General features: G+C 33.9%; 2 protein-coding genes across 2 annotated transcripts; both read right to left on the minus strand.

Annotated features, from left to right (window-relative positions):
* Window positions 1-1186: 1186 nt before the first annotated feature.
* On the minus strand, window positions 1187-1946 carry LOC18425726 (germin-like protein 9-3). Its single transcript, XM_006830263.2, has one exon. The coding sequence runs from the start codon at window positions 1912-1914 to the stop codon at window positions 1288-1290; it is 627 nt and encodes a 208-aa protein (XP_006830326.1). The 5' UTR covers window positions 1915-1946; the 3' UTR covers window positions 1187-1287.
* Window positions 1947-7165: 5219 nt separating this feature from the next.
* LOC148779861 (germin-like protein 9-3) lies at window positions 7166-7913 on the minus strand. Its single transcript, XM_088851530.1, has one exon. The coding sequence runs from the start codon at window positions 7882-7884 to the stop codon at window positions 7237-7239; it is 648 nt and encodes a 215-aa protein (XP_088707656.1). The 5' UTR covers window positions 7885-7913; the 3' UTR covers window positions 7166-7236.
* Between the last annotated feature and the right edge of the window lie 4964 nt (window positions 7914-12877).

Raw genomic sequence — 12877 nt, forward strand, 5'->3', positions numbered from 1 at the left:
ATATTATAATTAATAATTATACTAATTACAATGATAACACAATATTATATTTTATTTATTAATTTATTTACATCATAAATTATATAATGTATTATTTTTTATTATAGTTGTAAATTAGATGATCTTATATGACAAATTTCAAATTTATTCTTATTTATATAGTAAAATGATGATAAAATAATAAAATAAAAACCAATAATTCTAATTTCAATGTATAATATTGTATGTCATTAGGTTATGATAATTTTGGACTAGTAAAGAGAGCTAATAAATGTTTGATGTGATATTAATTTCACTTTATATGAGAAATTATTATTTTTAATCTTATAATATGGAAGAGTCTTCTAATATTTTTAAAATATTTTAATGCAATATTATGATACTATATTATAAATAATAATTACACAGACATTCAGATAGGAAAACGGCATCAGTATTCACCGGTTTTTACAAAGTAATGAAAATACATAATACACCACTTCTAATTTCTTTTAAAAATTAAGAGAACACTATTTTTAGAGATTTATAGTAATTTTTTGAAAAACTTTTGGGATAAAAATTGCTGAATCGCCTGATTCTCCGAACCGATCCACCGATTCACCAATTCAACACGGATATGGGTGACACCGATTTGGGTCACCGATCCGTTTTTTTAAACACTACTATATACTATAATCTTCTTTTTCTTTTCCATTTTTGAGGGAATACTTTGCGCTAGATTCATTGTTAACTCTTTGATTGTGTTAATGCAAAGGATAGGGGTCTTAATCTATGTAACTTTACCCAAAAAAACTAACGTGCTATAAATTCTTCATTTTGTTGAAACAAATTTTATTAACTAAAAGAAAAAAGGAAAATTGTTTCATGCGGGCTGGACTGCATTTCTACATATGCGGTCCAGAAATTGTAAAGCATCCATTTTAAAGATGGATGCAAGTAGGTATTCCATCTAAAAAGAATGGAAACTAACGGTCCAAGTATTTTCTAACTAGGATTAAAAATTTTTGTTTTAAAAATTTATTTATTTTTTCATATCATGATCTCCATGTTAGAGATTGCATATCTTTAAAAAATAATTCTTAAAATCCAACTCAAAAATGGATTTATTAAGAGGCCACATTTCTACGTATGTGGGCTTGGCCGCATAGAAACCGCGCAAAAAAAAAAAAAATCACATTTATGAACAAATGCAGGAAACAATATCAACGAATCAATAATAAAAGTAATAGACACACACAAGCAGGCATAAGCCATGCACTTATTCCATGCAAGTTTAAAAAATCATTATCAAGGCTTAGGCGGGGCGAGTCCAGCCTTGAGTTTCTGGATAGTTGCAACATCAGTCTTCAAAGACTTGGCCAAGACATCGTCACTAATCCCACCGGTGAAGAGAGTAGTCGGAACGGACACCGTTCCTGCACTGGCACTCCCGAACGCCGACAAAGCCATGGCCGGATATTGAGCATTGGAGTTATACTGGTAGTGAGCCAAGCCTTTCGGGAACAAAAACATGTCTCCCTTTTGAAGGGTTTGAGCATAGAGATTGCCAGTAGTGTCCACCACCCCTACCTCCAAAGAGCCATGTACCAGGAACAGGAGCTCTGCGGAGCGTGGGTGGGTATGTGGTGGGTTCACGCCACCAGAAGGGAATTGCAGTACAGCATACGACACACTTTGGCCATCCAAAGCCGGGAATTCGGCTTTGGTAGCTTTCGTCACCTTAAAATTGGGCGGCGGGTTGGATCCTACAAGGACGCGCATGCCTGTAAACGTGAAGAAGTTGCCGTCTGGAGCAGTGATGTTGGGAGGGAGGATGAAGTCTGAGAGGATGTCTGGGTCGCCTGCATTAGTGGACATGAGCACCATGGCCCATGCAACCACCATGCATAGCCCATAGACAATGGTGGAAGCCATTGGTACTCGATATTTAGATCAATGTAGCAAAAGTTGAACGTTTGTGTTTGAATTTGTGGAAATGGGATGGGGGTATTTATGTGTAAGTGTAAGGAAGGAATGTGGAAAGCAAAAGGTTTTACTTTGTCAAGGCTGGCCGGCTCGCTCAAGTGGTGAAAATCACAAGCCCATGCTGGGTTTGTTTTTTAAGTTTGGGGCCTTTGGTGATAACAAGTGGCTAAAGGAGATGGCTTAGCTTTGTTTTATTTTAGGCCGGCATAATTTCGGTGTACAACTTGTCCAAATGGGTGCACTTTGTATAGTGCCGAGGCTCCAAACAATCAAAATAAAGGCACCTTCAAATAGTATCCATAAATGTCATTTCAATACGAAAATTTTTTGTGATAGCCTTAAAATATATGTTCATCTTTAATTATAAATTTAAAAGCTTCAAAAATAGTGTAGATCTAACAGATCTATGAAAACTTGAAAATCTTGAAAATTGATAGTCCAAAAATGCGTTACAAGATGTACTATTTTCAAAACTTGAAATCTTTTTTTTCTCATGTCCATGCGTCTTGATGTTGAGATGATCAATTAGAGGATGTTTAGCTCTAATTTGATTGTTTAGAACCTCGGCTTTATATAAACCTTTTCATATATATATATATATATATATATATATGAAGCCACTTTGCAATACCCATGGGCGAAAATGAACTAGTGTTACTGCTATTAAACTCGACGTTGTACAATATATAGAGTCCCATACAAATTAGCAAAATACCCATGTACGGATATATATATCGAGTCTCAGATAGATGGTACAAATTACCGAAATACATTTGTACGGATATTCGAAGTTGTCCTTTTGACGGCCTTCCAGGGTTATCCTTTTGACTTTACCTTGACAGATTTGTTTATTCAGAATACTAGACATCAACCCTTAACAAGGTTGATCTTTCCTTGATCATGCAGGTTCAATTAGGTTGTATAATGTTACTACCTCTACATACATATATGGGATTTTCTCTCACAAGTTTAAGATAGAGAAAATTCTTCTCCTCCACATGGGATCAGAGCCCTTGTCCTAGTTCACTTCTTCAACAACATACTATCTCTCATCCCTTTCTGTTGGCTGGCTTTCTCATATCGGATTTGTTTTCTCTCTCTCTCCACTCTCTTTCTCTCTTGTTTGTCTGTCTTCCCTTTTGGACCTCTTCTCTCTCTACTCTGGTATCTCTCTCTCCTGGTTGTATGCATGCCCTTTTGTCCATCACAATTAAATAGCTCATGTTAGCATTAAAAAAAGATTAGGGGCACGTTTGACAATTGGAACTTAAATGAAAGGACATCCCAACTTCCAGCTCACTCTTATAGTTCTAAGTTCAATTAGATTTTATTTTAAGGTGAGAGAAGTCCACATCCCTTACAAATGGGGATCGTGGCCTTCCAACCCTCCCCATGGAGAGCAAAGATTCAGGAGCGTGGATCACACGCCGTGGGATTTTTTTTTTTTTTGGGCGCGCATGTCGTCCTTCTTATTTCGTTTTCCCTTTCTTGCCTCTCCAACTTCACCTTATGCCCCTCTTTGTCTCTGCCTCCCTCTCACCGAAGATCCTTCTCCTCACAGGGGACAAACTTGAAAAACAATAAAAAAAATTGGGGGGGGGGGGGGGGGGGGGGCGGGGATTTTCGCATAAATAATTCACATTTTTGCAGTAGTTCATAATTACTATTTTTTATAGGGAATGTATACCATGAGACCATTTTTTGCAGTAGTCCACAATTACCATTTTTTATAACTTTTAGCCTAGTTAGTGACACACGTACAACTACCTGATTTTAAAATCTAATGGATAAGAGTGATCGTAACCTCCTTGTACTAAAACTAAATAATCATTCCTTTTTTATATGATGTGGACATAGTTTTGATTGATGAGAACTAACACAAAGTTAGAACTTTGGATCGATGCTCTAGAATCTAAAGGTTTTAAAATTAGCCGGATTAAAACAGTATGTGGAATGCAATTTTAGTAATAATAGGAGTAGAGACGAGGAAGTTGTTAACATTGACGACCAAGAAGTAGTAAAAAGACCACACTTTCGGTACCTTGGGTCAATAATCCATGAAAATTGAGAGATTGAGGAAGATGTTACACATAGAATTAGATGTGGGTGGGAAAAATGGAGATGTACAACTAGAATTTTATGTGATCGCCGTATACCAATGAAGTTGAAGGTAAGTTCTATAGGACAGCTGTGAGACCAGTATTGCTTTATGAGGCGAAATGTTGGGTGGACACAAAACAATATACCCATAAAATGAGTGTAGCGGAGATGAGGATATCGAGATGGATGAGTGGTAAGACAAGAAGGTATAGATTCTAAAATGAACCCATTCAGGAACGTTTATGTATGGTATCAATAAGTGGCAAGACAAGAAAGAGCAAACTTAGGTGGGCTAGTCATGCGTGGCATCGATCTAATACAACACCTATTAGGAAGTATGAGTTACTTCAAGTTGAATGATTAAAAAGAGCAATGGGTAGGCCCAAAAAGACATGGCTGGAGGTAGTCTCAAAAGATATGGGGACTTATAGCATCATTAAGAGTAAGACCTTAAATAGAGTAGAATGGCCGACCCAGATTCGTATAGCCGACTCTAATTTATTAGAAAAAGGCTATGATGATGATGATGATGATTTGATATGGACAAAAAATTTCCTTAAGAAAGCAAACTTTCTCCGCTACGAAAAAAATATGTATCGCAATGGTCCACTTGCAAAATATCATAGATACTAAAAAATACATTATACAAAATTAAAACACTAGATATTTCTGCATTGCACTGTTGGGCTCGTTTGGCTTCATGGGTTTACAAATCCAGGTTTTGAATCAAAACCGTGTTATGTCAAACCTTGATTATGTTAAAACGTGGTCACTCAAACAGGACTTGTTTTGATGGCTTTCAATAGTACCCAGGTTCTGCAAATCTCATGTTTGGATATTTTTTGAATAACCTGATTTGCTATTGCACATAAAGAGAGAACATATCACGCTTGAAATTTTGAGATAATTTCTCTCTCTAAAAAATTTGAGACGGTTTCTCTCTATAACAAATTAAAATTTGTTAAAGTTTCTCTTGAAAAATTTTGAAACAATTTCTCTCTCTAAAAACTTGAACCTTCAGATAGTTGACAATTTCTCTCTCCAAAAATTTTGAGATAGTTTCCATCTCTAAAATTTTTCAGGTAGATTCTCTTTCTAAAATTTGGCATAGTTTCTCTCACTAAAATTTTAAACAACTTTCCCTCTCTAAAACTTAAAATTTAAGATAGTTTCTCTAAGAATTTCTAGATAGTCTCTCTCTAAAAAAATTTAGGGAATTTCTTTCTCTAACATTTGATATAGTTTCTCTCTCTAAAATTTAAAGATACTTTCTCTTTCAATAATTTGAAATTTGATATGGTTTTTCCCTTTAAAGATTTTGAGATAGTTCTCTCTCTAAAAGTTTTGGGTTGTTTCTCTCTGTAAAATTTGATATAGTTTCTCCTCTAAAACTTAAAATTTGATATTGTTTCTCTCTATAAAAAATTTGAGATAGTTTGTCCAATATTTTTTAGGTAATTTCTCTCTCTAAAAATTGATTTAATTTTTCTCCTTAAAATTTTATGATTGTCTATCTCTATAAAGATTAAAAGTTGAGATGATTTCTCTCTCTAAAAATTTTTAGATACTTTCTCTCTCTAGATGTTCATGTTTTTTCTTTCTCTAAAATTTTAAGATATTTTCTCGCTCCAAAACGTGAAATTTGAAATAGTTTCTCTCTTTAAAAATTTTGAGATTTTCTCTCTCTAAAAAGTTTTAGGTAGTTTCTCTCTCTAAATTTTACGATATTTTATCTCTAAAACTTGAAATTTAAGATAGTTTCTCTCTATAAAATTTTCCAGCAATTTCTCTCCTTAAAACTTAATATGGTTTTTTTTTCTAAAAATTTAAGATACATTTTCTCTCTAAAACTTAAAATTTGAGAAAGATAGTTTCTTTCTCTAAAATTTTGAGTTAGTTTCTCTCACTAAAAAATTTCAATTAGTTTCTCTCTTTAAATTTGACATGGTTTCTCTTTAAAATTTTAAGATACTCTCTATCTAAAACTTAAAATTTGGGATATTTTCCCTCTCAAAAAATTTTGAGATAGTTTCTCTCTCTAAAATTTTCCAGTAATTTTTCTCTCTAAAATTATAGTTAGTTTCTGTCTCTAAAATTTTATGATATGTTTTCTCTCTAAAAGTTGAAATTGGAGATAGTTTGTCTCTAAAATACTTGAAATAGTTCATCTCTCTAAAACATTTCAGGTAGTTTCTCTCTCTAAAATCTGATATAGTTTCTCTCTCTAATTTTAAGAGACTTTATCTAGCTAAAACTTAAAATTTGCTATAATTAAAAAGTTTGTGAAGGTTTCTCTCTCTAAAAATTTTCAAGTAATTCTCTCTCTAAAATTTGATATAGTTTCTCTTTCTAAAATTTTAAGATACTTTCTTCTCTAAAATTTGAAATTTGATTTAGTATTTCTCTCCAAAAAATATGAGTTAGTTTTCTCTCTAGAAATTTCCAGTAGTTTCTTTCTATAATTTGCTATAGTTTCTCTTGCTAAAATTTTAAGATATTCTTTCTCTCTAAAATTTAAAATTTGAAAATAAAATAACCAAAATACCCTTGAAAGTTTTAAGGGGTATTTTGGTCATTATATTTTATCGAAAAATTATTTTTAATATTTTTTATAGGTGCGTCCCAATGAGAAGATGCCATGTACCAAATTTCATATTCATACAATTTGTATATTAAAAAAAAACTAAAAATAAAATACTTTAAGACGTCGGATATAAGATTAAACAGTGAGTGACTCTCTTGATCAAAATTGAATGGCCGGAGTGTAGGGGGATGATAGTTCTTCTATGCTGTGAAGGGGAAGTATAGAAACCTTTCCCATATTATATTCCATCTTTTATTCTTACACAAAGTCATGTTTTGGATCGCTCAATTTTTTTTCTTGATTTTGTTTACCGAGGTTTTGGCCCTCTTTCTTGGTGTTATGTATCCAAAATAAGTTGCCAAACATGTTTTTATGCAAGATACCCATTGCAAAGTGGATAACCTCGGTAACATTACGCCAAAGACATAATGTACTATAAATTCTTCATTTTGTTGAAACGAATTTTATTAACTAAAAACAAGAGAGAAACTACATTTATAAACAAAGGAAGGAAACAATATCAAGGAATGAATAATACAAGTAATAGAAGGCATAAGCCATGCACGTTTCAAAAATCAATCTCAAGGCTAGGGCGGGGCGAGTCCAGCCTTGAGTTTCTGGATAGTTGTGACATCAGTCTTCAAAGACTTGGCCAAGACATCGTCATTAATCCCACTGGTGAAGAGAGTAGTCAGAACGGACACCGTTCCTGCATTGGCACTCCCGAACGCCGACAAAGCCATGGCCGGATATTGAGCATTGGCGGCTTTGTCCGGATATTGAGCATTGGAGTTATACTGGTAGTGAGCCAAGCCTTTCGGGAACAAAAACATGTCTCCCTTTTGAAGGGTTTGAGCATAGAGATTGCCAGTAGTGTCCACCACCCCTACCTCCAGAGAGCCTTGTACCAGGAACAGGAGTTCTGCGGAGCGTGGGTGGGTATGTGGTGGGTTCACGCCACCAGAAGGGAATTGCAGTACAGCATACGACACACTTTGGCCATCCAAAGCCGGGAATTCGGCTTTGGTAGCTTTCGTCACCTTAAAATTTGGCGGCGGGTTGGATCCTACAAGGACGCGCATGCCTGTAAACGTGAAGAAGTTGCCGTCTGGAGCAGTGATGTTGGGAGGAAGGATGAAGTCTGAGAGGATGTCTGGGTCGCCTGCATTAGTGGACATGAGCACCATGGCCCATGCAACCACCATGCATAGCCCATAGACAATGGTGGAAGCCATTGGTACTCGATATTTAGATCAATGTAGCAAAAGTTGAACGTTTGTGTTTGAATTTGTGGAAATGGGATGGGGGTATTTATGTGTAAGTGTAAGGAAGGAATGTGGAAAGCAAAAGGTTTTACTTTGTCAAGGCTGGCCGGCTCGCTCAAGTGGTGAAAATCACAAGCCCATGCTGGGTTTGTTTTTTAAGTTTGGGGCCTTTGGTGATAACAAGTGGCTAAAGGAGATGGCTTAGCTTTGTTTTATTTTAGGCCGGCATAATTTCGGTGTACAACTTGTCCAAATGGGTGCACTTTGTATAGTGCCGAGGCTCCAAACAATCAAAATAAAGGCACCTTCAAATAGTATCCATAAATGTCATTTCAATACGAAAATTTTTTGTGATAGCCTTAAAATATATGTTCATCTTTAATTATAAATTTAAAAGCTTCAAAAATAGTGTAGATCTAACAGATCTATGAAAACTTGAAAATCTTGAAAATTGATAGTCCAAAAATGCGTTACAAGATGTACTATTTTCAAAACTTGAAATCTTTTTTTTCTCATGTCCATGCGTCTTGATGTCGAGATGATCAATTAGAGGATGTTTAGCTCTAATTTGATTGTTTAGAACCTCGGCTCTATATAAACTTTTTCATATATATATATATATATATGAAGCCACTTTGCAATACCTATGGGCGAAAATGAACTAGTGTTACTGCCATTAAACTCGACATTGTACAATATATAGAGTCCCATACAAATTAGCAAAATACCCATGTACGGATATATATATCGAGTCTCAGATAGATGGTACAAATTACCGAAATACCTTTGTACGGATATTCGAAATTGTCCTTTTGACGGCCTTCCAGAGTTATCCTTTTGACTCTACCTCGACAGATTTGTTTTTTCATAATACAAGACATCAACCCTCAACAAGGTTGATCTTTCCTTGATCAAGCAGGTTCAATTAGGTTGTATAATGTTACTACCTCTACATACATATATGGGATTTTCTCTCACAAGTTTAAGATAGAGAAAATTCTTCTCCTCCACATGGGATCAGAGCCCTTGTCCTAGTTCACTTCTTCAACAAGATACTATCTCTCATCCCTTTCTGTTGGTTGGCTTTCTCATATCGGGTTTGTTTTCTCTCTCTCTCCACTCTCTTTCTCTCTTGTTTGTCTGTCTTCCCTTTTGGACCTCTTCTCTCTCTACTCTGGTATCTCTCTCTCCTGGTTGTATGCATGCCCTTTTGTCCATCACAATTAAATAGCTCATGTTAGCATTAAAAAAAGATTAGGGGCACGTTTGACAATTGGAACTTAAATGAAAAGACATCCCAACTTCCAGCTCACTCTTATAGTTCTAAGTTCAAATAGATTTTATTTTAAGGTGAGAGAAGTCCACATCCCTCACAAAAGGGGATCGTGGCCCTCCAACCCTCCCCATGGAGAGCAAAAATTCAGGAGCGTGGATCACACGCCGTGGGATTTTTTTTTTTTTTGGCGCGCATGTCGTCCTTCTTATTTCGTTTTCCCTTTTTTGCCTCTCCAACTTCACCTTATGCTCCTCTTTGTCTCTGCCTCTCCCTCTCACCGAAGATCCTTCTCCTCACTGGGGACAAACTTGGAAAACAATAAAAAAAATTGGGGGAGGGGGGGGGGGGGATTTTCGCATAAATAATCTACATTTTTGCAGTAGTTTCATAATTACTATTTTTTATAGGGAATGTATACCATGAGACCATTTTTTGCAGTAGTCCACAATTACCATTTTTTATAACTTTTAGCCTAGTTAGTGACACACGTACAACTACCTGATTTTAAAATCTAATGGATAAGAGTGATCGTAACCTCCTTGTAATAAAAATAAATGATCATTCCTTTTTTATATGATGTGGACATAGTTTTGATAGATGAGAACTAACACAAAGTTAGAACTTTGGATCAATGGTCTAGAATCTAAAGGTTTTAAAATTAGCCGGATTAAGACAGTATGTGGAATGCAATTTTAGTAATAATAGGAGTAGAGACGAGGAAGTTGTTAACATTGACGACCAAGAAGTAGTAAAAAGACCACACTTTCGGTACCTTGAGTCAATAATCCATGAAAATTGGGAGATTGAGGAAGATGTTACACATAGAATTAAATGTGGGTGGGCAAAATGGAGATGTACAACTAGAATTTTATGTGATCGCCGTATACCAATGAAATTGAAGGTAAGTTCTATAGGACAGCTGTGAGACCAGTATTGCTTTATGAGGCGAAATGTTGGGTGGACACAAAACAATATACCCATAAAATGAGTGTAGCGGAGATGAGGATATCGAGATGGATGAGTGGTAAGACAAGAAGGTCTAGATTCTAAAATGAACCTATTCGGGAACGTTTATGTATGGTATCAATAAGTGGCAAGACAAGAAAGAGCAGACTTAGGTGGCCTGGCCATGCGTGGCATCGATCTAATACAACACCTATTAGGAAGTGCGAGTTACTTCAAGTTGAATGATTAAAAAGAGCAATGGGTAGGCCCAAAAAGACATGGCTGGAGGTAGTCTCAAAAGATATGGGGACTTATGGCATCATTAAGAGTAAGACCTCAAATAGAGTAGAATGGCCGACCCAGATTCGTATAGTCGACCCTAATTTATTAGAAAAAGGCTATGATGATGATGATGATGATTTTATATGGACAAAAAATTTCCTCAAGAAAGCAAACTTTCTCCGCTACGAAAAAAATATGTATCGCAATGGTCCACTTGCAAAATATCATAGATACTAAAAAATACATTATACAAAATTAAAACACTAGATATTTCTGCATTGCACTGTTGGGCTCGTTTGGCTTCATGGGTTTACAAATCCAGGTTTTGAATCAAAACCGTGTTATGTCAAACCTTGATTATGTTAAAACGTGGTCACTCAAACAGGACTTGTTTTGATGGCTTTCAATAGTACCCAGGTTATGCAAATCTCAAGTTTGGATATTTTTTGAATAACCTGATTTGCTATTGCACATAACGAGAGAACATATCACGCTTGAAATTTTGAGATAGTTTCTCTCTCTAAAAAATTTGAGATAGTTTCTCTCTATAACAAATTAAAATTTGTTAAAGTTTCTCTCCAAAAATTTTGAAACAATTTCTCTCTCTAAAAATTTGAAATTTCGGATAGTTGACAATTTCTCTCTCCAAAAATTTTGAGATAGTTTCTATCTCTAAAATTTTTCAGGTAGTTTCTCTTTCTAAAACTTGGCATAGTTTCTCTCACTAAAATTTTAAGAAACTTTCCCTCTCTAAAACTTAAAATTTAAGATAGTTTCTCTAAAAATTTCTAGATAGTCTCTCTCTAAAAAAATTTAGGGAATTTCTTTCTCTAACATTTGATATATTGTGACTCTCTAAAATTTAAAGATACTTTCTCTTTCAATAATTTGAAATTTGATATCGTTTTTCTCTCTAAAGATTTTGATATAGTTCTCTCTCTAAAAGTTTTGGGTTGTTTCTCTCTATAAAATTTGATATAGTTTCTCCTCTAAAACTTAAAATTTGATATTGTTTCTCTCTATAAAAAATTTGAGATAGTTTGTCCAATATTTTTTAGGTAATTTAGTTTTCCTTCTGAAAATTTTAAGATACTCTATCTCTATAAAGATTAAAAGTTGAGATGATTTCTCTCTCTAAAAATTTTTAGATAGTTTCTCTCTCTAGATGTTCATGTTTTTTCTTTCTCTAAAATTTTAAGATATTTTCTCGCTCCAAAACGTGAAATTTGAAATAGTTTCTCTCTTTAAAAATTTTGAGATTTTCTCTCTCTAAAAAGTTTTAGGTAGTTTCTCTCTCTAAATTTTACAATATTTTATCTCTAAAACTTGAAATTTAAGATAGTTTCTCTCTATAAAATTTCAAGCAATTTCTCTCTTTAAAATTTAATATGGTTTTCTTTTCTAAAAATTTAAGATACATTTTCTCTCTAAAACTTAAAATTTGAGATAGATAGTTTCTTTCTCTAAAATTTTGAGTTAGTTTCTCTCACTAAAAAATTTCAATTAGTTTCTCTCTTTAAATTTGACATGGTTTCTCTTTAAAATTTTAAGATATTGTCTCTATCTAAAACTTAAAACTTGGGATATTTTCTCTCTCTAAAAATTTTGAGATAGTTTCTCTCTCTAAAAATTTTCCAATAATTTTTCTCTCTAAAATTTCAATTAGTTTCTGTCTCTAAAATTTTATGATATGTTTTCTCTCTAAAAGTTGAAATTGGAGATAGTTTGTCTCTAAAATACTTGAAATAGTTCATCTCTCTAAAACATTTCAGGTAGTTTCTCTCTCTAAAATCTGATATAGTTTCTCTCTCTAATTTTAAAAGACTTTATCTAGCTAAAACTTAAAATTTGCTATAATTAAAAAGTTTGTAAAGGTTTCTCTCTCTAAAAATTTTCAAGTAATTCTCTCTCTAAAATTTGATATAGTTTCTCTTTCTAAAATTTTAAGATACTTTCTTCTCTAAAATTTGAAATTTGATTTAGTATTTCTCTCCAAAAAATATGAGTTAGTTTTCTCTCTAGAAATTCCAGTAGTTTCTTTCTATAATTTGCTATAGTTTCTCTTGCTAAAATTTTAAGATACTCTTTCTCTCTAAAATTTAAAATTTGAAAATAAAATAACCAAAATACCCTTGAAAGTTTTAAAGGGTATTTTGGTCATTATATTTAAAATACTTTAAGACGTCGGATCTAAGATTAAACAGTGAGTGACTCTCTTGATCAAAATTGAATGGCTGGAGCGTAGGGGGATGATAGTTCTTCTATGCGGTGTAGGGGAAGTATAGAAACCTTTCCCATATTATATTCCATCTTTTATCCTTACACAAAGTCATGTTTTGGATAGCCCAATTTTTTTTCTTGATTTTGTTTACCGAGGTTTTGGCCCTCTTTCTTGGTGTGATGTATCCAAAATAAGTTGCCAAACATGTTTTTATGCAAGATACCCATTGCAAAGTGCAT

This window comes from Amborella trichopoda, chromosome 11 (assembly GCF_054954075.1).
Source record: "Amborella trichopoda isolate Santa Cruz 75 chromosome 11, AtrichopodaSantaCruz75HAP2 v2.0, whole genome shotgun sequence".
Taxonomy (NCBI): Eukaryota; Viridiplantae; Streptophyta; class Magnoliopsida; order Amborellales; family Amborellaceae; genus Amborella; species Amborella trichopoda.